The sequence below is a fragment of the Xyrauchen texanus genome, chromosome 17 (assembly GCF_025860055.1).
Source record: "Xyrauchen texanus isolate HMW12.3.18 chromosome 17, RBS_HiC_50CHRs, whole genome shotgun sequence".
Classification (NCBI taxonomy): domain Eukaryota; kingdom Metazoa; phylum Chordata; class Actinopteri; order Cypriniformes; family Catostomidae; genus Xyrauchen; species Xyrauchen texanus.
Window position 1 is genome coordinate 29,773,429 of NC_068292.1, and position 26,988 is coordinate 29,800,416.

General features: G+C 38.5%; 1 protein-coding gene across 1 annotated transcript; it reads right to left on the bottom strand.

Annotated features, from left to right (window-relative positions):
- Window positions 1-2,179: 2,179 nt before the first annotated feature.
- Window positions 2,180-25,016, bottom strand: LOC127658225 (gamma-aminobutyric acid type B receptor subunit 2). The gene is made up of 19 exons (XM_052147398.1): window positions 24,090-25,016; window positions 20,831-20,968; window positions 20,528-20,698; window positions 20,332-20,433; window positions 19,525-19,590; window positions 19,223-19,411; window positions 18,052-18,294; window positions 17,824-17,884; window positions 17,662-17,739; window positions 16,733-16,883; window positions 8,650-8,782; window positions 8,413-8,514; window positions 8,143-8,265; window positions 7,052-7,162; window positions 5,752-5,976; window positions 5,122-5,346; window positions 3,561-3,651; window positions 3,310-3,376; window positions 2,180-2,993 (listed from the first exon to the last, which is right to left on the bottom strand). Exons 1-19 carry the CDS (start codon window positions 24,336-24,338, stop codon window positions 2,843-2,845), a joined length of 2,676 nt encoding a protein of 891 aa, XP_052003358.1. The 5' UTR covers window positions 24,339-25,016; the 3' UTR covers window positions 2,180-2,842.
- Between the last annotated feature and the right edge of the window lie 1,972 nt (window positions 25,017-26,988).

Genomic DNA, 26,988 nt, shown 5'->3' on the forward strand with positions numbered 1-26,988 from the left:
ATGGTAGCTTTAAGACAGAACTACTAAAACATTACTTAAGCTTTGCAACTTTCTCATTCAACTACACATTTAATTTGTTTCTCTGATGACTTATGTTATGAACAGTTTACAAAACCACATCCTGGCATTCAGTGCAGTGCATTTTGTATCCATGTTGCACAGTGGTCACGTATGCTTTATGCTATGGGACTTTTGCATTTGCCTTAGATGTTTGTTAGCCAATTAAATTACAGACTGCAATTTATTACTGTCAGTTTTTGTTTAATTTTTGATCTTCAATTCTTTAAATTAGAGTGGTGGTGGCATAGTGTGCTAAAGAACAAAACTGGTAAGCAGAAGGTTGCTGGTTCAATCCCCACAGCCAGCAACATTGTGTCCTTGAGCAAGACAATTAACTCCAGGTTGCTCCAGGAGGATTGTCCCTGTAATAAGTGCACTGTAAGTTGCTTTGGAAAAAAAAAAGCCTCCACTAAATGCATAAATGTAAATCAAATGTTCAAAAAGATTAAAGCTTTGCAACCATATAATTCAGTTTCATTAATTACCAACAACTCAAACTATTTTTACAATGTGCATTATGTGTGAAAAATATTGAATATATTTTAAAGGGCCAATACTTCAGTTATTTTTTTTTCCTCCCTTTTTTCTGTAACGGGACCCCTGTCTTCCGAAATCCATCAGTCCACAGAACATCAAGCTATGTTTTAACAAAATTCAGATGAGCCTTAATGTTCTTCTGGGTTAGCAGTGGTTTTCACCTTGCTCCTCTTAAATGGACGGCATTTTTACTTTATTGATTTGAGAGAGGCCTGCAGTTCCTTGGATGTTGTCCTTGGATTTTTTTGTGACTTCTTGGATGAGTCGTCGTTGTGCTCTTGTAGAAATTTTGGAAGGCCAGCCACTTCTGGGAAGGTTCACATCTGTGCCAAGCATTCTCCCTTAAGAGATAATGACTCTCACTGTGGTTCTTTGAAGTCCCAGAGACTTTGAATTAGCTTTGTAACCCTTCCCAGACTGATGTATTTCAGTCACCTTTTTCCTTTTCCTTTTCTTTTTCTTTTTCTTTTTCCTTTTCCTTTTCCCTTTTCCTCTTCCTCCTCCTCCTCCTCCTCCTCCTCCTCCTCCTCCTCCTCCTCCTCCTCATTTCTGGAATTGTTTTTCAACCTTGGCATAGTGTGCTAAGAAGTGAGACCTTTTAGCCAACATCATGCTGCTGAAAAAGTTCTATTTAGGTGTTGATTTGATTGAACAGGGCTGGCAGTAATCAGGCCTGGGTGTGTCTAGTCCAGCTGAACCCCATTATGAAGGCAGTTTCATAGATTTTGGGATTAAGGACAAATACTTTTTCCACACAGGCCCATTTGGTATTGCATTCATGTTTTATTTCAATAAATAACATTACCATTTAAAAAAAAAACTGTATTTTTTTTTTGTTTGTTTACTCAGATTGCCTTTGTTTAATGTTAGATTTCGTTCGAATTTTTGAAACAATTTAGTATGAGATATGCACAAAAACAGAAGAAATCAGGATGGGGGCCATTACTTTTCCACAGCACTGTAAATATTGATCTGTTTCTCACCCACACCTATCACATTGCTTCAGAAGAAATTTATTTAACCACTGGAGTATGGATTACTTTTATGCTGATTTATGTGTTTTTTGGAGCTTCAAAATTTTGGAACCCATTCACTTGCATTGTATGTAGCAATAGAGCTGAGAAATTCTTATGCTGAACTAAAATGAAGATTTGTAGAAGCAAGAAAGTCATACTCATCTGGTATGGCAAAAGGGTGAGTAAATTATGATAGAATATGCATTTTTGGGTTAACTACTCCTTTAAGTCCATTTTACATTGATTTTCGCTTTGAAGCTATATAGGCTTTTCCCAATTTATGGAGCTTGGACCTCACACAAACTTTTTCAGTTGCAACACACTTGGTGAAAAGTCATATTTTACCACTCCTTTTGGGGAGTCTGATGATGATGATGTCCCCATTGATTTATAAAGTAGCCATTTACAAATGCAATTTAAAAGCACCATTTTTAATTTGTAGCTTTTTTAAATGACAATAATTTGTAATATACAATTTTCAGTTTCATCACAAGTTCACAGTAAAAGCTGCACTACATATGCACCGATCAGCCACAACATTAAAACCACCTGCCTAATTTTGTGTAGGTCCCCTTCATGCAGCCAAATCTGCACCAATTCGCATCTCAAAATAGCATTCTGATATGATGTTCTTCTCGCCACAATTTTACAGAGCAGTTATTTGAGTTACCGTAGACTTTGTCAGTTCAAACCAGTCTGGCCATTATCTGTTGACCTCTCTTATCAAATCCACTGCTGCTCAGTGTATTTATTTTTATTTTTGGCACTATTCTGAGTAAATTCTAGAGACTGTTGTGTGTGAAAATCCCAGGAGATCATCAGTTACAGAAATACGAGGTCAGCAGAGAATGGCCAGACTGGTTTGAACTTACAAAGTCTAAGATAACCGCTCTGTACAATTGAGGTGAGAAGAATATCATCTCACAATGCTATTCTTAGATGCGGGTTGACGGTGTTTTGGCTGCACGTGGGGGGTCTACACAATATTAGGCATGTGGTTTTAATGTTGTGGCTGATCGGTGTATACAATATACAGTATATGCCATTAATAAGTTCTTTTCAAATATGATGCTTACTCATATGTGTTTGTGCATTTAAACCACAAGTTTTGAGGTTACAAGTTGGGTTGGGCTGATAGCGAAATAACAGGTATGTTGTAAAATACACATGGATGCTTACATGCATTTTGTTACCATGTCTTTGAGTGCTATGGTAGCAAATCATGACCCTCAAGACACCATAATATCATATGATTTGGGCATCTGCCTATGCTGTGGGCTTTCACAAGGGCTATTCAGAGGACTGGAGTCCACTCCTCCAATGGAGGGGAGGTAGGCATGGTGCAAAATGGGTAATTGCAGAGAGAGTCTACGCTGAATGCTGTGAAAGCAACAAACCAATCCAAATAAGGTGATAGTATGACACAAACAAAAAGCTTACAAACAAGCCCTATTCTATATGCACAAATTTCAGAATCAATTCAAGTAAAAAAAATAAATTGGAACATAGAAAAAAACTTACAAGTTAATTACTCAAAGACATGGCAAATAAAACCATTTAGGATTCTATGAGGATAGTCTTTCTAAATGTTATAAAATGTGACTATTAAGATGAGTTCTCAATTGCAGAATATTGCCCATGTGCCATTGAATTCTAGTTTACTTTAAAAAGACTGAAAAAGACAATTGACACGTACTGTTCAGGAGAGTTAATGTCCTCCGGTAGACATTCGGCTGCAGGGAGAGTTAGACATTTCTTCTTGCCTGAAATAACAAGGACAGCAAAACAAACAAAAACATTTTTTTTTAATCAGTCACCTTGTGCAAAGGTAGTTATTAACTGGAGTTCAAAACAAGCTGCTAATAAAGTCTAAATCCATCTGATATCACAGTTAATAAATTATTTGTTTTTGCTGCAAAGCACACATGCTTTCAAGGATTCTCCAACCTCCTTTGTGAACAGAACTTCCGACAAAGATATTCTCCATAGGATTTGGTTCATTCAGTTGCCTAGTCAAAGCTTCCAGTTCAGAATCCAGCTGCAGGAGGTAAGAATAAATTGTTTAAAAAGCGTTACAAGTGACACTACAGACACTTCATCCATTCCTTGTCTGCCACAAATGTATTCAAATATGAGCAACTATTAAACACATACGAATAAAGCTTTGAAGAAATAACTTTTAAGAGTGTAATATAGGTCCTCCAGCAGGTTTGAAATGAATTAGGACAATGTTGATGATAATAGGTTAATTATGCCTTAAAGGGATAGTTCAACCCAAAATAAAAATTCTCTCATCATTTCATCACCCTTATGTCATCCCAGATGTGTATGACTTTCTTTCTTTTGTGGAACACAAACAGAGATTTTTAGAAGAATATCTCAACTCTGTTGTTCCATACAATGCAAGTGAATGGTGACCAAACTTCAAAGCTCAAAAAGCACATAAAGGCAAAATGAATCCATACATTTCCAATCCATGTCTTCAGATGCAAAATTATAGGTGTGGGTGAGAAACAGATATTACAATATTTAAGCCCTTTTTTACTATAAATCTCCACAGTCAATCAGCGCTTCTAAGTGCTATTCTCTCCTAAGAGTTCTTTTCTTTTTGACAAATTGCATTTCCAATTTTTTGGAATTTACAGTAAAAAGGGACTTAAATATTTATCTGTTTCTTACCCACACCTATCATATCGCTCCTGAAGACATCGATTTTTCCACTGGAGTAGTATGGATTACTTTTATGCTGCCTTTATATGCTTTTTGGAGCTTCAAAGTTTTTCTCACACTTCACTTGCATTGTATGGACCTACAGAGCTGAGATATTCTTCTAAAAACTTCCATTTGTCTTCTGCAGAATAAAGCAAATCATACACATCGGGGATGACATGAGGGTGAGTAAATGATGAGATAATATATTATATAACCAAATAAACAACCTACTGAGTTAACCTGTCCTAACACATTCCCTACATTTGGTCTTCTTAGATTTGTCGTTCTTAATTGGTGTTATTGCTATTCACTGAAGAGAAATTGTCACTACATATGAACTGCTTCTTCCCCACCACCAGAGGTCCCCATTGCCTACGCATTAGATTGGATCCACATCCAAAATGGCATACTAGCGTTCTAGTTTTATGGCAGAAGTAGTGAGAGGTATGCTATGCTGTGCTATTACAAACCTAGTCCTAGATATCATTTCCTGTGATTCAATATAAAAATTGCCAATGCACATGGTTATTGAATCTGTAATTGTTAGGTCAAATTTAGCTTTTTCTAATACTCTGTGGATTTTGTCCAATCGATGTTTTTGTTTGGATTGTCTTGCTTAATATGTGATGTTAGGTTACTCCAGGACTGAGAAACACTGGCTTGCACTTAACACTCATTTATTTGTCTTTGGATTTGTATTTTCAATAAATCTCTGCACAAGTATCCCAAGTCTGGCCTTAAGTCTGATAGTAAATGTAAGTGTGTCTTGTAAATGTAAATGCAAAAATCTTCTCACTTCTGTAATGCGTAGTTTGAAGTGTTGGTTATCCAACCGTAGAATGACATGGATGGAAGAGATGTTTTCCATGATATCTGCCTCATAGTCATATGCTCCTGAGTCTTTCTGCTCCACAGTGTTATTTTCTTCACTCTCTCGTTCACTCTCCTTCTCTATCTCATGCCACTGGGTGAGATGGAACCTTCTAGACAAGGATGCAGGACCCATCCTTATGATGATAATCTGTCACATTAAATTAATGGAAGAAATTATGGGCAAAATATTATCTCATATGTTCAGAGCAAAAGTAATCATAAGTCTAGGCCATAAGTCAACTTTTGGTAGTGTGTAATGTTGCATGAGGTACATTTTCAGTTTAATGAATTACCTAAAACTACCTACAGTTATCATCCAAACCTTCATGGACAGTTGAAAATAAAGGCTAAAAATATATAAAAGACATAATAGGGCCTACATAAGGAATAGCCTTTTAGGGTTAAAAAAATATAGATGTTTTAAAATATGGACAAATTTTAAATTCTGCACAGCACATGTGAAAAGTTTCTAATATAGGCTATAGAAATTAATTTGAGTAATCAGATGGCATTATATAGCAAAGAAACTTTTCAGGTAATATCCATGTCATACCTTTGGAACAAACACCATACACAGAGTACTGGAACAGGATGTGATGATTACAAGGCCCACGATAGAGAACTGTACATTTGGCTGATCTTGGGTAAGTATGGATGCATATGTGCCCATCAGAATCACTGGGCAAGACACAAACAAACTGAATCTGATTCCCCTGCTGTCATTTACGGCAGGAATGTTCACATTGCGTGTCGTCCAGGCCAGGAAACAGGTAATCAGCTGGATAGGGGACAGGAGATGCTTATGTTTGACATGGTTAACATATGTTTAAATGATCACATTTCCATTCAATGTTTAATATGAATCTAATCTAATGCATTATAAAGTGTCTTTGACACTCAGCAAGGAAACCTAGTGGTTAAAGCAGGTAACACAAATGTTGCAGGTTAAGTCTCAACCAAGTGCATCTACACATGTAGGCCTACTAATAGTCATTTATGATACAAGTTATTTGGCTACGCCAACTGTTTCTGTGTTTAATAATATTTGCAGGGTCATAATAAAAAAAAAGCTAGTTTTATTAAATTATCTCAACTGTGTCACAAATTCAGTGACTTCCCTTTGTAAAGTTCATGCTTCTTTGGATCTTGTAATCGTTTTCATTTTCCCCTCAGGATGTTCTTAAAAAATGTCTTCCAATAAAGGTGCACATGCGTTCAATAACTTCACCTAGTTTGAACTATCATTATGTAACACATAGAATCATCAGGCAACACTATACAGATCTGAAGAATAAACTGTTTTCTATGTATTTGATTTCACTGATGTTCAGTATTATTATTATTATTATTATTATTTAGCATTTTCTCCCCTTTTATCCCTAATTATGAATGCCCAATTCCCAATGTGCTCTAGATCCTTGTGGTGGCGTAGTGACTCGCCTTTATCCAGGTGGCGGAGGACGAATCCCAGTTGCCTCTGCGTCTGAGAACGTCAATCCGCGCATCTTATCACCTGGCTTGTTGAGCCCGTTACCGTGGAGACCTAGCGCATGTGGAGGCTTCATGCTATTCTCCGCAGCATCCACGCACAAGTCACCATGCACCCCACCTAGAGCGAGAACCAAATTATAGCGACCACGAGGAGGTTACCCCAATGTGACTCTACCCACCCCAGCAATTGGGCCAATTTGTTTGCTTAGAAAACCTGGCTGGAGTCCCTCAGTACACCCTGATGTTTAGTATTATTAATATTTAATAATATTAATATAAGAATGTATTTGAGTCAAATTGTTGTCAGTATAATGCACATAGGCTATTTCACTTTCTGAACATGTCAACATCAAAACTCATACCAGGAGTATCCCCTTATAAATACAGAAAGCAGCCATCCAGTAACCCATGTACGTGTTTGCACAGCGTTCTGAAAATGGCTGAATGGAAAAGTCTCGCCCATGATGGTCAGCCTAAAAAAAGCAAGTGAGAGAGAGTAAAATTGAGAATGATAAGCATAATAAGAATTATCTATCTATCTGTCTATCCGTCCAAGAATCACAATTCCTTAAAACTAAACATAACTTAAAAGCATGTTCATGGGCTTTTTATGAGACAATTACGAGGTGCTGCCGAAATTCAGAAGAAAGTGAGGATTTTGATGCTTAATGAATGGAAACAAAATATGAAGAGATGGATCCTGGTAAAAAAAAAAAAAAAAAAGAAAGAAGCTCCAAACAGGGCTTCTTTCATCTTTGAACAAAAATGGTATATTGTTGAATAATTTTTAAAAATCACTTTGTGCTTAAAATGTAACCAATTAAAAAAGACAACAACTATTCATAGTGTGTATTGCATAAATATCAGAGGTCTCTAATTTAACATACTGAGAAAATTATTTATCTGCATGTACTAAACATTGTAAGTGATCAGTGAATTTTGTGAAGCAACTGTCAATTAATTTGTATTAGCAGTAATAATCAGCTTTGTGCTTAGCATGGGTTTAAACAGATCACAAATGTTTTGCCACTTTCTCACAAATTAATTTCTGAACTTACATTCGTTTCTCAAACACCTTTAGTGTTTTATGTTCGTCAAATGTGTTTAGTGTGATACGAGCCCTATCCTGTTATTTAGTGAATCTAACTGTCATTTTAGTGTAGTTTCTCTGTCATGCTATCTTTGTTTTGCATTGCATGCTTTAAATGTTTGTTAGACGATACATTTTCTCTAACACATTCTAATGAAATATTGTTATTTCATTTTGACTCCAAAGTCCATGCTTTGCCACATTATTGTTTGCTAGTAATGAGCAAGAACCAAAATAGATATATCCTAACAAACATAGCATGCAGTCTCCTGCAATTATAAAACCATAACCCAGCATGAAGATGGATATCTTGCTTTCGTAATACATTTGGAATATGAGTTTCTTCTTGTTGCTTGTTCTCACCTCTATACGATACTCCTGTAAGGTCCTCCTCAAAGGATCCAAAATTTGCAGACAAATTAACAAACTCAGGTCAATCAACAGAAGGAACATAACAACTAGAATCAGCCTGTACTCCTTTGTGATCTGGGGAAGTCCACAAAAACCAAGAAAACAGAAGGACAAAGAGAAAATAAAAATAAGTCTGAAAAACTTTTGAGCTTAAAATAGAAACTATGTCAAAGGCTATTATTTTTTCCATAATAATAATAAAATCGCATAAATCTTTCTTACTGTTTTTTTGTCATTTTTGAAGACATCATACATTTTCCATGTTTTTACAAACATGGTCCCAAACACTGCTGTATACCCAATACACAGAAGCCATATTTGTACCTGTTAAATATATTGCCACATATTGTTATTCTGCATAATTGTTACTGTGCATATATTGTACGGTTTAACAGCACATATCAGACTACAATATTCAAAGTACAATTTGAACAGTATTCTGATGACATGAAGACTCACAGAGCAAGAAGCTTCAAATACTCCATTAGAAATATAAGACCCATCCAGCCCCAGGAAGAAGATGCACGAATAAGACAACACAGCACCAAGAATTATTAAAGAGTTCAAAAAAGGGCTTGACATGCTAATGGCCCTGTGAATGACAAAATAATAAATTCCACAATGACGTAAAACCATGGTAGACAATGGATAAAATTTGAAAAATTAGTCATAGCAAAAATGTATTAACAAATGAATGCAAAACTATCAGAACTCCTGTACTTAAAGCAATGGTTCACCCAAAAAATGAAGTCTGTTATCATTATCTCACCCTTACATCGTTTCAAACCTATATGATTATGATAGTCTTTATTATGTGCAAACAAAATTCCTGTCTGTTCCTGTCTGTTCCTCACACAAAGCTATCATTTGGCTTAAAGGAATAGTTCAACTAAAAATGTTAATTCTCTCATCATTTACTCACCCTCAACCCAGATGTGAATGACTCTTTCTTTTGCTGATCACAATTGTTTTTAAGTATTTCTCAGCTCTTTAGGTCAATAAAATACAAGTGAATGGGTGCCAAAATGTCAAAAAAATTAATTTATCCAGATGACTCTGGTGGTTAAATCCATATATTCTGAAACAATGAGATACTGTAGGTGTGAGTGAGAAACAGATATATATATATATATATATATATATATATATATATATATATATATATATATATATAAATTCGCCTCCCTGCTCAGTTAATTTCCACTTTACTTTTGCATTCTCCTGTTTTTGGGGATTCACTATGGGCTGAAATATGTGCCACCAGAAACTGAATTTGAACCATTTATATTTGATTTTGAATGGCTGAACTTGAATAATTGCATTGAAAAACTGAATTTGAATCACATAATTTGAAATTGTATTGTTTAATTAAAATTGAATTTATTCAAAAACTGAATCTGAATTGTATCATTTGAAATTGAATTTATTCGTTTGGAACTGAAGTCCAATAAAATTTGATCCTCACTGAAAATTAAACTCTCTATATATCTTCACATTCACTTCTCACAATTAAGATTCAGTTCTCAAATTCTACATAACATCATGACATGACATCAGTGCATTGCAAACTTGTGAATGACAATAAAAAAATTATTAAAAAATATATATGATATTTTATATGTGTTTATCAAAACATTGTGAATAAATATAATAAAATATATGCAATATTCCACCACTGTGTTGAAATTTAGAGTGTTTTCTGTAAAATTAGACAATTTCTATCCATTTACTCCAATGTATGTGGGCAGGACGCTCTTTTAAATTCAGATAAGCCTAATTCTCTAAAAAATTCAAAATATCCTGCAGAGCTGAAGTGGTTAAACAATAAATTTGCAAAATAAATCCAGAACTGTTGCACACAGTAACGTTACATGAATAAAGCTTTTATCGATGTTATTGGTTACTTCAGTAACACGAACTTACTTCAAGCTGCCTTGAAGGACAAGAGGAGGAGGAGTGGAGCATTTGTTTAATAAGCAAGGTCTTTTATTCAGATATTCAGAATTTCTTTCTGAATACCAAATACCAGTAACCCCAAAAGAATTTGCTACAGTAATGGGTGCTATTCCCTCTGGTTTATGTATGCTTTTTAAAAAACGTAATTACTTCACCCCAGTATCTACTGCATCCTTTCCTAAACCTTGTGATACTTCTGTTGGTCAAATCTGTTTTTCAGAATCGAAAGCTAAAAACTATAAGATCTTTATTTCTTAAGGATTTGATTTCTGTTCCACCTGTTATTTCCTTTTGGAATAATTTGTTTGGTAACCTTAATTGGAAAAAATCTGGTCTTTACAGCAGAAATTCATTCTCACAAATAAAGTGAAAGAAATTTCCTTTAAGTTGATACACAGGTTCTATCCTGTTAAGAAATTTATACAAAGATTTATATCTGACATTGAGCTAACATGCTCTTTTTGTGTGAATTCTGATGAAACAGTGGTTCATTTATTTTGGTCGTGTCATTACACTCAGAAGCTCTGGAATGATATTGATGTTTTTATCAAGTGTAAGATTTTTCCAGGCTTCTCAATACATATGAGAAACATTATATTTGGGTATTTTGATTCAGACCCCACAAACGAAAATGTCTGTTTTGTTATTAAATTAATTATTTTCCTAAGCAAATTCTATATTCACAAATGCAAATTTTTCAACTGTAAACCTATCTTCTCTGTCTTCTTAAAAGAAATAGAAAATTATCTAAATTTGATTTCAGTATCTACTAATAAGAAAGCCATAAGGACTGTTAGAATCTGCACTGCATTTGATCTCTTCATGTGAACATTTTTGTGTGATGTAATGGCCCTACCTCTTCTTTTATTGTTATATACATTATTATTATTATTATTTTTTTATTATTATTATTATTATTTTTTTTTCCTATTTATTTTTGTCTTCTTTATTGTTTTGGTTGATATTATGTGATGTACGTATGCTTTCTCTTTTGTATGTTCCTGTTCTTTGCATTAAAAAAAATAATAAAAAATTTTTTTTTTAAATAAATAAAAAACAAGAGGAGGAGGAAGATGATGCCGCTCCGTGTCTCTCCTGAGAGCTCATCTTTACAGACTGATCGAAGACGATTATTAGACGATCGAAGGTCTCATATAATATTAAATTATATAATTATAGGTCAAATATTATTTACATATTGTTAGTAAGTAATACAACAAAGCACGACGTATTGCATTACTACAAATCACCGCAGAGCTTTCCAATATCGCGCCACTGAGTGACGTCTGTACATCCGGTCAGAGAGCACCTGTCCATCAAAAGCTCACTATCCAATCAGAGTAGATCACTGTTAAGCCCACCCCCACGAGAGGTTTGTCTCAAAACAGCAAACGAAAAACTGCGAAGCGTAAGCGAAATCTATGAGGTGCCCCTAGGGACATTATTCAGAATTACCATGCACATACACATATGAAACTAAATTCATTCACATACTATACTGAAATGCTCACACACACACAAGTGAAAAGCTCTCACACACCCAACTGAAACGCGCTCACACACACAACTGAAATTATTACGCTCACACACACAAGTGAAAAGCTCTCACACACGCAACTGAAACGCTCTCACACACACAACTGAAATTATTACGCTCTCACACACACAAGTGAAAAGCTCTCACACACGCAACTGAAACGCTCTCACACACACAACTGAAACGCTCTCACACACACACACAACTGAAACGCTCTCACACACACAACTGAAATGCTCTCACACACACAAGTGAAACGCGCTCTCACACACACAACTGAAATGCGCTCACACACACAACTGAAACGCGCTCTCACACACACAAGTGAAATGCGCTCACACACACAACTGAAATGCGCTCACACACACAACTGAAACGCTCTCACACACACAACTGAAATGCGCTCACACACACAACTGAAATGCGCTCACACACACAACTGAAACGCTCTCACACACACAACTGAAACGCGCACACACACACACACAACTGAAATGCGCTCACACACGCACAACTGAAATGCGCTCACACACACAACTGAAATGCGCTCACACACACAACTGAAATGCGCTCACACACACAACTGAAACGCGCTCTCACACACACAACTGAAATGCGCTCTCACACACACAACTGAAATGCGCTCACACACACAACTGAAATGCGCTCACACACACAAGTGAAACGCGCTCTCACACACACAAGTGAAATGCTCTCATACATACAACTAAAATGATTACACTCTCACACACACAGCTGAAAAGCATTTCAGTATGTTGTATGAAAGCATTTCAGTATGTTGTATGCAAGCATTTCAGTATGTTGTATGAAAGCATTTCAGTATGTTGTATGCAAGCATTTCAGTTGTGTGTGTGAGAGCATTTCAGTTGTGTGTGTGAGAGCATTTCAGTTGTGTGTGTGAGAGCATTTCAGTTGTGTGTGTGAGAGCATTTCAGTGGAAACGGAAGCACATTTCAGTTGAAACGGAAGGTGGTTAAAGTACCCACTCCACTCCAGTTGGTGGCAGTAGTGTATGGCGTTTAATTTTGGACAAAACAGCGCAAGCGCAAAAACACAGCGCGCAAGTGAATTTCAACAGTGTGAGCACCATGACACAGCTCGCAGGTAAAATTTAAACCTGCAGAACTTGCAAATCACAAACTCGAGCACAAAAATATGATTGTGCACACAAATTAACACGTCCCACACACGCGCGAGTTTTTTCTGCACGCGCGCAGAACTGTACACACGCGCGAGTTCTTTTCTGCACACGCACGAGTTCCATACAATGGGAAGCCAAACAAAGCAAAAGTGGGACGAGACAGCGGGGGTTTACAGAGCTCGCACCGCGCTGACATGTCATCTGCGCGGTTCAATGGTCCGAGCCGCGCGGCCAGTTCGTCAGCGCAGCGCGGACGTGTTTCCTAGCGACACCCAATGGGCAGCGCGGCGCGAACAATCCTCAACAGCGCTGCGCTGACCAATTTAAACAGCGCAGCGCAAACCTTACATGCAAATTAATGTACAATAAAGAAACCCCTCCTTCCTTACCAAAAATTGGTTCTCTGCTGAAATTTAGCAGTTTTTCCCTACAGAAGACAAAGAAGAAGAAAGACAACATGAAAATGCATACATTTCTTATGTTTAATAGTGTTAGTAAAGAGTAGTGTTGTGCGTCGATACCCTACTTTGAAGAACTGCACATATGTATAGAGGCTACGGAAAGAGCTGTACAAAGCAGAAACTTCAATGACTTTCAATATCGTAGTCGTCTTGAGGAGCACGCCAACCTTCTGCTAAGGTCATTCTAAAACATTAGATATATATATCACAACACTACTCTTTACTAACACTATTAAAGATAATAAACATAAGAAATGTATGCATTTTCATGTTGTCTTTCTTCTTCTTTGTCTTCTGTAGGGAAAAACTGCTAAATTTCAGCAGAGAACCAATTTTTGGTAAGGAAGGAGGGGTTTCTTTATTGTACATTAATTTGCATGTATGGTTTGCACTGCGCTGTTTAAATTGGTCAGCGCAGCGCTGTTGAGGATTGTTCGCGCCGCGCTGCCCATTGGGTGTCGCTAGGAAACACGTCCGCGCTGCGCTGACGAACTGGCCGCGCGGCTCGGACCATTGAACCGCGCAGATGACATGTCAGCGCGGTGCGAGCTCTGTAAACCCCCGCTGTCTCGTCCCACTTTTGCTTTGTTTGGCTTCCCATTGTATGGAACTCGTGCGTGTGCAGAAAAGAACTCGCGCGTGTGTACAGTTCTGCGCGCGTGCAGAAAAACTCTCGCGGTGTGGGACTTGTTAATTTGTGTGCACAATCATATTTTTGTGCTCGAGTTTGTGATTTGCAAGTTCTGCATGTTTAAATTTTACGTGCGAAGCTGTGTCATGGTGCTCACACTGTTGAAGTTCACTTGCGCGCTGTGTTTTTGCGCTTGCGCTGTTTTGTCCAAAATTAAACGCCATACACTACTGCCACCAACTGGAGTGGAGTGGGTACTTTAACCACCTTCCGTTTCAACTGAAATGTGCTTCCGTTTCCACTGAAATGCTCTCACACACACAACTGAAATGCTCTCACACACAACTGAAATGCTCTCACACACACAACTGAAATGCTCTCACACACACAACTGAAATGCTCTCACACACACAACTGAAATGCTTGCATACAACATACTGAAATGCTTGCATACAACATACTGAAATGCTTTTCAGCTGTGTGTGTGAGAGTGTAATCATTTTAGTTGTATGTATGAGAGCATTTCACTTGTGCGCAGTGAGAGCTGCTTCACTTGTGTGTGTGAGCGCATTTCAGTTGTGTGTGTGAGAGCGCTTCAGTTGTGTGTGTGAGAGCTGCTTCAGTTGTGTGTGTGAGCGATTTCAGTTGTGTGTGTGAGAGCTGCTTCAATTGTGTGTGAGAGCTGCTTCAGTTGTGTGTGTGAGCGATTTCAGTTGTGTGTGTGAGCGCATTTCAGTTGTGTGTGTGAGCGCATTTCAGTTGTGTGTGTGAGAGCGATTTCAGTTGTGTGTGTGAGAGCTGCTTCAGTTGTGTGTGTGAGAGCGTTTCAGTTGTGTGTGTGAGCGCATTTCAGTTGTGTGTGTGAGAGCGCATTTCAGTTGTGTGTGTGAGCGCATTTCAGTTGTGTGTGTGAGCGCGATTTCAGTTGTGTGTGTGAGAGCTGCTTCAGTTGTGTGTGTGAGAGCGATTTCAGTTGTGTGTGTGAGCACATTTCAGTTGTGTGTGTGAGCGCATTTCACTTGTGTGTGTGAGAGCTGCTTCAGTTGTGTGTGTGAGCGATTTCAGTTGTGTGTGTGAGAGCTGCTTCACTTGTGTGTGTGAGAGCGTTTCAGTTGTGTGTGTGAGAGCGTTTCAGTTGCGTGTGTGAGAGCTTTTCACTTGTGTGTGTGAGAGCGTAATAATTTCAGTTGTGTGTGTGAGAGCGTTTCAGCTATGCGTGTGTGAGAGCTTTTCACTTGTGTGTGTGAGCGTAATAATTTCAGTTGTGTGTGTGAGAGCGCGTTTCACTTGTGTGTGTGAGAGCATTTCAGTTGTGTGTGTGAGAGCGTTTCAGTTGTGTGTGTGTGTGTGAGAGCGTTTCAGTTGTGTGTGTGAGCGCGTTTCAGTTGGGTGTGTGAGAGCTTTTCACTTGTGTGTGTGTGAGCATTTCAGTATAGTATGTGAATGAATTTAGTTTCATATGTGTATGTGCATGGTAATTCTGAATAATGTCCCTAGGGGCACCTCATAGAAATCTGTGGCAATGTATTCAGAATCCACGATTTGCGAAAACGAATCTTTGAAAAACATTAACAAAAAATGAAGAATATTTGAAGAGCCTGTTAAATTCGTGCGACTGAGTTCATTTTTTTTTTTTTCATTTTAATTGTGTTTTTCTTCTTTTGTAATGGAATATTTTTGATAGTTTCTGAAAAAGTTACGTTCAGTTTTATAAAGTTACATTCATTATTATTGACACAATCGTAATTCCATAGTTTCATGGCGGGTAACGTACTGTGCTCCAAAACATTGGTGCTGATTGGCCCAAGAGGAGTCCTGTGCGCCAATGAACGCTATCTATCGATCTGCGCTCGATTGCTCTTCCTTCATCCTCCAACTACCCGGATGTCTGTCTCAGTAACTTGAAATTGAATTTGAGAACTGAATCTTAATTGTGAGAAGTGAATGTGAAGATATATAGAGAGTTTAATTTTCAGTGAGGATCACATTTTATTGGACTTCAGTTCCAAACGAATAAATTCAATTTCAAATGATACAATTCAGATTCAGTTTTTGAATAAATTCAATTTTAATTAAACAATACAATTTCAAATATAAATGGTTCAAATTCAGTTTCTGGTGGCACATATTTCAGCCCATAATTCACATCCTTCTTGCATTTCACCCCCTAATGGGCAGGGAGGAGAATTTATGACAAAAAATGACTTACTGTTATACTGTATATATAATTTTGATCTGTTTCTCAACCATACCTACTGTATCATATTGTCTCTGAACACATGAATTTAACCACTGGAGTCATATGGATTACTTTTGTCCTGTATTTATGTGGATTTTGGCACCCATTCACTTACATTGTATGAAGCTAAAGAGCTGAGGAAAACCTCTATATTTAACTTATATAATCAATTGTGTTCTGCAGAACAAAGCCATACATACACACACATATGGGATGGCATGAGGGGGATTACAAGATGAGATAATTTTCCTTTTTGGATAATATATACCTTTAACAAGACTTGGAATAAAGCTCACAAGTCATATGAAGTACTTCGATTAAACATGTATGGTGCAATAATGCATTATTTTAGGAGTTTGAAATCTCCAGTCTCCATTTATTGTAATTGCATGGAAAAGAGTAAACAGTACATTCTTTAAATTTACTTGTTTTTGCTATTTACAAGTTGGGTGCAGAATAATGACAGAATTTTTAATTTGTGGTCATTTATTTCATTAATGTCACATTGCTAGCAAATTTATTGAGAATAATAATTTAAACAAATTACATGACTTACCAATGATTGTAGTTTTTCACATTGAAGACTAGGAGAAAACAAGCTGTAAGAATTCCTAAGAGAGTCAGAAATGCCATGATACCATAGAGCAATATACTGACACGTTTTTTCTGAGGGTACACATGGGTTCGATCGTTTGTGGGTTCATTCCCTGTAGAAGGCAAATGCATATGATTTATTTCATAGCAGGCTTATAACAGCAATTGTAAATTATTCAATGTTTTCTTTTTCCAATAAGAAAACTGGAAACTGATTGAGATATTTGGTCTACCAGCAACAAAAATGTTAGCATACGGGAGCTATCATGATATAATATTTTCAGAATCTCTTCATCGATATAAAAATACTTCTATAGGTATATCTGGAAATTCATAATGAAAAATAATTTGTTTTCATTATCTACTATCAGCTTTCTCTATATGTCTCAATTTCATCATGCAACTTTGAATGGAATATGGACATACAGCCTTCCTTTGTATGCTCCCATTGTTGCATAGAAAATAACAATATCTGGAATCTGGCATGTTATCATAGAGGTCTATTCAATCCTACAAAATCACAAAGCAGTAACAATGTCAATATTGTAAAAGGAAAATAGCTTCAAAGTTTTTTTTAATTGTCTAGCTAAAAGTGTCAGGAATGGTAGAAGAGTGGGCGAGGACGAATAGAAAGTGAGAAGAATGGGCTTTATTTAATACTCAAAAAAATAAACAAAACAAACAAAAACTACCCAAATGGCAAAACGCAAAGGCCCAGGGCAGAACAGGGTTATAAGTTGATTAGGTGATTAGTTAAAATACACATTTTCCCAAATTTTATCCTAAAATTTTGTCAACTATCCATCCTACATACACCACACCTCCAGAGGCCTGCTGAAGTCAGAGCAACATCAGTCACAAAATCACACGTTTTCTTTTCCAGACTTTTACCTTGAAATTTGATTGGACTGATGAACTCTAGTTCGTCTGTGCTAGCACTGTATTTTCCAATCTTGACAGCTTTGCCATCTGTGAAGGAAAATATTTTTTACTTCTCAAGAATAATACGAGACATAAAGAAAGGTGAGAACCTTCACATACATTGTACTGTACCTTGATATTGGGCAAACTCCACATTGGCGACTCTCTCACCTTGATAGAACATAACATGCCCCTAAGTAATATTACACATTAAAAGTAAAAAACAAAAAAGTGACAGAAACAACAACATAACCAGAAGTCAACACGCATCTGAAAGTAAAAACTAAAAAAGTTTCACATAATTACTGTTATCTATTCACTAAAGTATCTCTGTAGCAGAAGTCAGAAATTAGTACACACTGTCACACCAAAGAAGTTGATCTTGTCCATGGCCTGCAGAATCATTTCTCCCAATTCTTGGTCAGTGACTGTATAGTTGCGATAAATGCTGTATCTCTGTCTGTACCTCACAGTCTCCATGACTCTTGCCAAAGCTTTGGCAATTGCCCATGTACCATCGTAAGCAAAGCCATGAAACTTGCTTGCACCCAGATGCTTGATCTGTCGTCTTTCATCATACTCCCTCTCATACTCCTGAGGTGTCTACGTAAAAACACACAGACGTGAAAGTGCAAGAATAGTTAATTCAATTGAATATGGAATATGGATCTGTTTTTCACCCACACCAATCATATAGCTTTGAAGATATGGATTTAGCCACTGAAGGCGTATGGATTATTTTTATGCTTCCTTTGTCTTTTTTGGAGCTTCGAAGATTTGGTCACCATTCGCTTGCATTAAATGTACCAACAGTGCTGAGATATTCTTCTAGAAATCTTTGTTTAAGTCCAGCAAAAGAAAGAAAGTCATACACATCTGGGATGGCATGAGGGTGAGTAAATTATAGAATTAATATTTTTGGGTGAACTATTCCTTTAATGCTGCGTTCCATTCAAATGCTGGAAGTAGGATATTACCACTTGATGTAACCAATCTCTGACCATAAAGGATTCCACTGCTCGATGTTCAAAAGATGACATATAAAGAAACAAAACTGAAAAGGCTCCCGTTGGCTTAGCAGATTTTAATTTGTCACCAGACATCGTCTAGCAACCAAATAACGGAAGATTAATGATGCTACAGTATGCTGTGATAGCATTTGTTGTACAGGTGTATGATTATTAAAAGGGAGTATAATTTACCATGTTGTACACTCCTGTCTCTGCAAACATTGGCTAAACAAGTTTTGTAATGCTTTTTATTTGCTTAAAAATGAATGTTTATCATAAACTATCATGAACATCTTCCAAGTTGAGATTTCCACACAAGTTTCCAAGTTGTAAGTCTTAATTCAAGTGGCATTCTGTTCCACTTGTCAAAGTAGGAAGATGGAAATTTCCACTTTCTGAGTTTAATGGAATGCTGCATAAGCCATATATGTTTATATATATATTTTTTAGCTTTGTATTATTTTAATAATATTGATTATAATGACAGTTTATTGATATAGTACATTTTAATGCAAACATACCCTACCAGAGATTCCTCTGATGTGTCTGGAGCTAATAGTCTCAAAATCTGCATTGATGGATCCCTCCATGGCAGTCAGTATGTTATTAGCAGTGCAGTTGGTGGACCCAGTGTAGGTCCACCAGCTACTCTGGGACAAGTCTGGCAGAATCCACTGGTACTTGGTGCCATACATGCTGAGATTATACACCTGTGACACAACAACATGTTTATGTTGTATAAATTTGCATTAATAATGTATCAGGGACAACTAGCACTGATTGCCTTAAACAAAATATCCTTACAAACTGAACATATACTTACACAACAAAGGACTTCAGCTGCTAAGCTCTCATCAAAATGAGCAAACACTATTCTCACATCATTGTCCTGAAAGGAAAAAACAACAAATGTTTACAGGATGAATCTACAGTGTCCACTAGATGTGTATTAAAAAAAAGAATATATATATATATTTTTTTTTTTATAGATACCCTACTGGTCAAACGTTTTGAAACACTTAATACATTTTTCTTTTCACATTTTTGAATAATACTAAAGTCATCATAACTATGGAATAACATAAGTGGAACTATGGAAATTATGTTGTGGACTAAACAAAATCCAAATTCCAAACTGTGTTATATTTTAGCATCTTCAAAGTAGTCACCCTTTGCCTAGAATTTGCAGACATGTACTCTTGACATTTCCTCAAACAACTTCTAGAGGTATCACCCTGGGATGATTTTTAAACAGTATTGAAGGTGTTCCCATCTATGTTTGGCACTTATTGGCTGCTTTTCTTTATTATTTGGTCCAAGTAATCATTATAACCTTTTTTTTATATATATACAATTTAGTTTTATAATGAAATAAATGAATATGGTGTCACAATTATATTTTTGTCTACAAATCTAATTTCAAACATTTAAGCATACACCTTCAGATCAAAAGATTTTTAAGATCATGAGAAACATTTAAGCCAAGTGTTTCAAAAGTTTTGAGTGGATGGATGGATTTCATGCATTATTTGTTTACAGTTTACCTTCACAACCAATACCTTAAAAAAAAGTTCTCTGACAGTTTGTCGATTTGTGGAATGTGTTTGAGAATACAAGAAAATTTACATGCCTTTAGTTTTTTCACACTGGCACAGGGGGCATCAGAGAAGCTCTCTGCCTCTGCAAGCTGGATGTTAGCCACCTCGAGATGTCTGCTTAAATCACTCTGTACCTTTGGAGCGCAGGTGAGACTGTTTACTCTCTACTTGTCTTTAATACAAAATAGGCCCTGTATTTTTAATCATACGGTCACAGATTAGGATTACCTCTGTGAACCTCTGCTCATGCTGGGTCAAAGTGCCAACTCTACTCCATCCATAATGCCTGAGAAACCTCACAAGTGCCAAGTTGACAGCACTGTCTGATGGAACAGTACGAAAGAAGTTCGAAAATCTTCTTTTGTTAGCCAGTGAAGGGGCTGTTACGGCAAATGACAGCTGGAAAACAGAGATAGTTGGCCAATCAAATAAAAGCTTCAAATATGCTCAAAGTCCCATCATAGAGACTAAATTAGACAGTTCCTGTGTTTACTACTATAACAAATTTGTGACAATTGATTGATTGACTACCTGCACAAGGTTCCAACCCTCCAATGACTGGGCTATGAAGGACGTAACTGAAGAACACACCCCTCCAAAAATCATGAGAGGTTTGGGGCCGTAGAATGTGGCATCAAAAAAAGATTTCAGTGCTTTGGCTCTGTCACACTAAAACAAATAATAGAGCATAGTGAAAAATAAATAAGCAGTTTTTCTTTTCTAAGTTTCAAGCAGGCTGATTTACAGCAATGTTGGGGAACTAGATTAGAGTATATACTAAAAGGTATTATTAAATTTTCAACATAAACAGAGCAACGAATTTCATATATGTCATACACTAAGATATTTTAAGCACTTAACAATAGCAATCTGTGTCAAAAGGTAAATTAGATAGTAAAAATGGTAATAGGAATATTCCAAGTTCAATACAAGTTAAGATAAATCGACGGCATTTTTGGCATAATGTGGATTAACAAAAAAACTAAATATATCTAAATTTTTTTGACTCATCCCTTTTATAAAAAAATAAATGAATTGAGTCATATACATTTACATCAGCATCTGATAAGCTATAAAAGGACTTACATTAATTCTTGTTAAAACGTGTGTGTTATTTGATCTGTACAGTTGTTTAAATGGCCCTTTTTTATGGTTGTTTTTAATGTCATCATGGCAATAATGTCATGAAATAATAATAATAATGGTCACAGAAAAGGTAAGCAATTTTATTACACCAAATCATGGTCTTGTGGCTATACTTTTGAAACAGTGAGAATTCTTTTTTTTATTTTATCTTTTATGGATTGGCCTCATTTACTTAAAAGGAGGGACACGTCAAAATGTATTTTTGTGGTAATCAACATTTTACCACAAATGCTGTCGATTGAGCTTAACTGAGGTCCCGAGACTCCGCCTTCAGAGCAGGCGATAAGGCAGCCCTAAGAACAGCTAGGGCCAAACTGTCACGGGCAATCAGAGAGGCAAAGCGCGCACACGCCCAGAGAATCCACAGTCACTTCCAGGACAGCGGTGACACGCGGCGCATGTGGCAGGGCATCCAGGCCATCACCAACTACAGGACAACATCAGTTGCCTGTGACAAAGATGCCTCCCTTCCAGATGCGCTGAATGACTTCTACGCTCGGTTTGAAGTGCAGTACGACGTGATGGCGAGGAAGTCCACCCCTCCTCCCAACGACCAGGTGCTCTGTCTTACCACGGCAGATGTGAGGAAAACTCTACGTAGAGTCAACCCACAGAAGGCTGCTGGACCAGACAACATTCCTGGCAGAGTGCTCAGAGGATATGCAGACCAGCTAGCAGATGTTCTTACCGACATCTTCAACATCTCTCTGAGCAGCGCCGTCGTTCCAACGTGCTTCAAGGCCACCACCATCATCCCCATGCCAAAGAAGTCTTCAGTGTCCTGCCTCAACGACTACCGTCCCGTCGCACTTACACCCATCATCATGAAGTGCTTCGAGAGGCTCGTCATGAGGCAGATTAAGACCCAGCTGCCCCCCTCACTAGACCCACTGCAGTTTGCGTGATCGTTCAAACCGTTCAACGGACGATGCCATCACCACAACCCTCCATCTGGCCCTCACCCACCTAGACAATAAGGACCCATACGTTCGAATGCTGTTCATAGATTTCAGCTCAGCATTCAACACAATCATTCCCCAGCACCTGATTGGAAAGCTGAACCTGCTGGGCCTGGACACCTCCCTCTGCAACTGGATCCTGGACTTCCTGACTGGGAGACCTCAGTCAGTCCGGATCGGGAACAGCATCTCCACCACCACCACACTGAGCACTGGGGCCCCCAGGGCTGTGTGCTCAGTCCACTGCTGTTCACTCTGCTGACTCACGACTGTGCAGCAATGCACAGCTCGAATCACATCATCAAGTTCGCCGATGACACGACCATGGTGGGTCTCATCAGCAAGAACAACGAGTCAGCATACAGAGAGGAGGTGCAGCGGCTGACGAACTGGTGTAGAGCCAACAACCTGTCCCTGAATGTCGACAAAACAAAAGAGATGGTTGTTGACTTTAGGAGCGCACAAGGTGAACACACTCCGCTGAACATCGACGGCTCCTCTGTGGAGATCGTCAAAAGCACCAAATTCCTTGGTGTTCACTTGGCGGAGAACCTCACCTGGTCCCTCAACACCAGCTCTATCACCAAGAAAGCCCAGCAGCGTCTCTACTTTCTTCGAAGGCTGAGGAAAGCACATCTCCCACCCCCATCCTCACTACATTCTATAGAGGGACTATTGAGAGCATCCTGAGCAGCTGCATCACTGCCTGGTTTGGGACTTGCACCGCTTCGGACCGCAAAGCCCTGCAGAGGATAGTGAGGACAGCTGAGAAGATCATTGGGGTCTCTCTTCCCTCCATCAAAGACATTTACAAAAAACACTGTATCCACAAAGCAACCAGCATTGTGGACAACCCCACACACCCCTCACACAAACTCTTTACCCTCCTCCCGTCTGGCAAGAGGTACCGAAGCATTCGGGCCCTCGCGGCCAGACTGTGTAACAGCTTCTTCCCCCAAGCCATCAGACTCCTCAATACTCAGAGACTGGTTTGACACACACGTGTCCTGAGTTGCACTTTAATTACTGACACTTTATAACTGTCTGCTACCTCAATAACTGCTATGTGCATAGAACATTATCTCATAGTATGTTATGTTTACATTTTTAGAAACTGTCATCTTTTTGCACTACTGAGTACTGGTCGGCGCTGCACTGTCTATTGTCCTGTTCATTGTCAGTAATTTGTTGTACTATCCCATACTTTTTGCACATGTTTGCACATGCACTTTATATAGGTATATATAGGTTTTTTATATAGGTATTTTATTTCGTTGTGTTGTCTCATGTGGTCCTGTGTTGGTCCTTTGTTGTTTTTATGTAGCACCATGGTCCTGGAGGAACGTTGTCTCGTTTTGCTGTGTACTGTACTAACTGTATATGGTCGAAACGACAATAAAAACCACTTGACTTGACTTGACTTGACTTGACTTGTTTTGAACACAGAATATTCCTTTAAGGTCCTAGGATAACAAGAATAATATACTGTATAGTTCAATCGTGCACAATTTTTTTCAAATGAAATTATAAATCAATGTATGTGCTCTTTAGTTAAACATCACAAAGTGTGCTTACTATTCAAAACATGAATGTGAGTTAATTAATAGTTGGTGCACATTCTTGGTAGAAACGTATGAGCTTCAATCAGTCAAATGAGAAAGACATGAGCAGGTCTGCTGTGTTACCTCAGAGTCTGTGAGGTGAAACTGAAGCTCATAGTTGCCCAAAGGAGGTGGCTGCTCGCTCAAATGATGCAATGCTAGCTGGACCGCAGGTAAAACCTCTGCTGTAATGTTGCCCTTCCTTGGCTCTCCGTTGAGTGGCATAATCCATAAAACTGGCAGCTGATGCCGTACATGGCAATGACACGATGGCACCTGAGCTAGCTTAAAAAAAGTTAGAACATTCAGCAAGTTCCACCAATACTCCATCATCCCATTGGAATTAAAGACCTGTCCCTGAAGGGTTTAGCATCTCCCTGCAGTTAAAGACTCTTAGGCTTTTGTGACGCAGAATGAAGCTCTGCTTCTTTAAGTATTTTCTAAAGCCTCATCTGTTGTCACCTGGGACAACTGTAACTCTTCACCTTCCACCACAGGGATAAAGGGATAAGGACTGACTGGTCATCTGCTGCTATACACTAAATCCTCAGAAAGAGGAGGAAACACTTCCACACAAACCTCAGGAGACTCAGATTTCCCCATTGCTCTTTTAAGCTGCCCTTTAACATTTTTTATATGAAAACGCTACAGTTGATTTCTGTAAGTGGCCTGATCTAAATTATAAATACTTGTTAAACAAATACTTGCTTAAGGTTTTCTCTTTCCTATCATGTCCAGAATTGCTCCTTATGGGATATTAATCAATCTGTCTTCATGGTAACGGAGTCTTAATCACATGTTGGCAACACCATCCACAAGAAAACTCAAGTGGTATTTGTGGCTTGTATTATACAAACAAAGCAGATTAGCAACTGATTTCTGAAAATACTCCATAAAATACTATGTGTGAAGGCAAAAGCACGGGAGTGGCCTGTGACAGTTTTCAGTGGCTTGCACTGATCCTGTCTATTATTCTGAGACACTGGTTAAGGATCGAGCTGCTTATCACACATACTGTATGTTAATATCAAGTAACTAGACCCGAACCCTAACTTAATACAATGCTGTCTCTGTCTCTGGCCTGTTCACATTTCTCTGTTACTCTGATTTGTATCAAAAAAGTAAAAAACATTGTGAGGAAATGAGGTAAGGAAGTGATTTAGAGAACATTAAACTGCACCAATTAAATTTGATTGTGCCTTTCAAAAAAGACAACCAAAAAAAAAAAAAAAAAAAAAAAAAAGTAGTTTTACATGTTGATATATTATCAGTAATAATAATTAAAATATCAGCTAAATGTTGCGGTGTAGGATTTTTTTCTACAGTGAAATTACACGTTTATGTTTCTTTTTTATGTTAAATGTTTGTCATGCCATCCCGTCTTCTACTGTCAAAATGTAGACCATGTTTCTCCTATTTTGCCCATTTGCCATTTTTTGAACTTGCCTGTAAGAGCATCATATCCGAAAGTAATGAGTACATGTGTTCCCCATCGGTCACTCACTCGACGTTGTGTTGATGAGTTGATATTAGGGGTCGCACCTGCGGAGCCCAGACATCTCTGATTTTGAGAAAAGGCCAATAAGAATTGGCGTGTGGAATTTGCATGCCACTCCCCTGGACATACGGGTATAAAAAGGAGTGACGCTGCAAATACACATCAGATATCTTCTTCGGAGCCTAGAGAGCAGTCACAGAGCTGAATTCCTCTGCCGTTCATTCATCTCTACATGCTGTTGGTTTTACGGCGCTTTCCAGCGGTCCTCCCCCTCGCACACTACGTTGTGCCGAGCACACACCCCTGGGCGCTACAGCAGCAGAAAAAGAGCTCACGGAGTGAATAACTTCGTTTTTATATAGATTTATATTCCCATATACACATATATATATTTAAAAACACCAATAAAAGAGTATATTTCTCTAAAAGAGTGGCACAAATGGTGAAGCATCTTTTTCAAGATGTCTTTTCGTTTGTATGTATTTCCTGGTTGCGGTTGTTTTCTCTCCCCGTCTGATGGCCATGATCACTGCCTCTTGTGTCTGGGTACTACCCATGCAGAGTCAGCGTTTGTGGATGGTTCATGCCCTCACTGCGAGAGCATGGCCATGGCTACGTTGCTCGCCATCGTAAGAGCGCGAGCCACCCCAGCCGCTCCCCGACTCGGTCCTTCTACCTACGGGTATGAGGCAGTGTCGGTTAGCGCTGGGGGCGATATGGGGACCACAGTGGAAGCCTCTATGCCTCCTCCCGAACCCTTGCGGCTCGACGATTGGTTCCTGGGGCCAGAGTGCCGCTTACGGCCACGCTCCGCCCCCGTTCCTTTCTTCCCGGAGGTGTATGAGGAGCTTACGCGCTCGTGGCAGGCACCTTTTACTGCCCGCACACGAGCGGTGAGCTCCTCCGCTCTCAATACCCTTGACGGCGGGGCGGCAAGGGGCTACACGGTGATTCCCCAGGTGGACCAAACGGTCACGGTGCACTTATGCCCGCAAAACGCCTCCACCTGGCGGCCGAGGCTTCCGTCCAGGGCCTGTAGGCTGACATCGTCTCTGACGGCTAAAGCCTACAGCGCTGCTGGGCACGCCGGCTCCGCCTTGCATGCCATGGCACTCCTGCAGGTGCACCAAGCCAAGGCACTTAGAGAACTACACAAGGGTAGTCCTGACCCTGGTCTAATGCAGGAGCTGCGTTCAAAATGTATTTTTTTTTTTTTTTTTTTATTAACAAAGGAGTAACACATACAAGGTAGTGAGACACATATACAAAACAGAAGAGAGAATAAGCACAAAAACAAACAAAAACAACAAAATACAAAACAGCCCAACACAGTCATCGATAAAGTGGTGTATGTAGGCACATGAGATCCTTTCTGTGACGCAAGTATAGATAGGGGCAGTCCGGTAGTATCAGTATAGTTTTAGTGAGGGTATTATTCACCCCAACAATCACAACAACAACAGCAATACACTCACCTAAAGGATT

Bases quoted from the DNA above. Each gene is read 5' to 3' on its own strand.
- LOC127658225 (XM_052147398.1), bottom strand. From the start codon at position 24,338: ATGATGGAGTATTGGTGGAACTTGCTGAATGTTCTAACTTTTTTTAAG. The intron at 18,295-19,222 runs GTATGTTTGCAT...GTTTTTACGTAG, and splicing joins TCAGAGGAATCTCTGGTAGG to ACACCTCAGGAGTATGAGAG. The intron at 7,163-8,142 runs GTGAGAACAAGC...TGCTTTTTTTAG, and splicing joins TACAGGAGTATCGTATAGAG to GCTGACCATCATGGGCGAGA.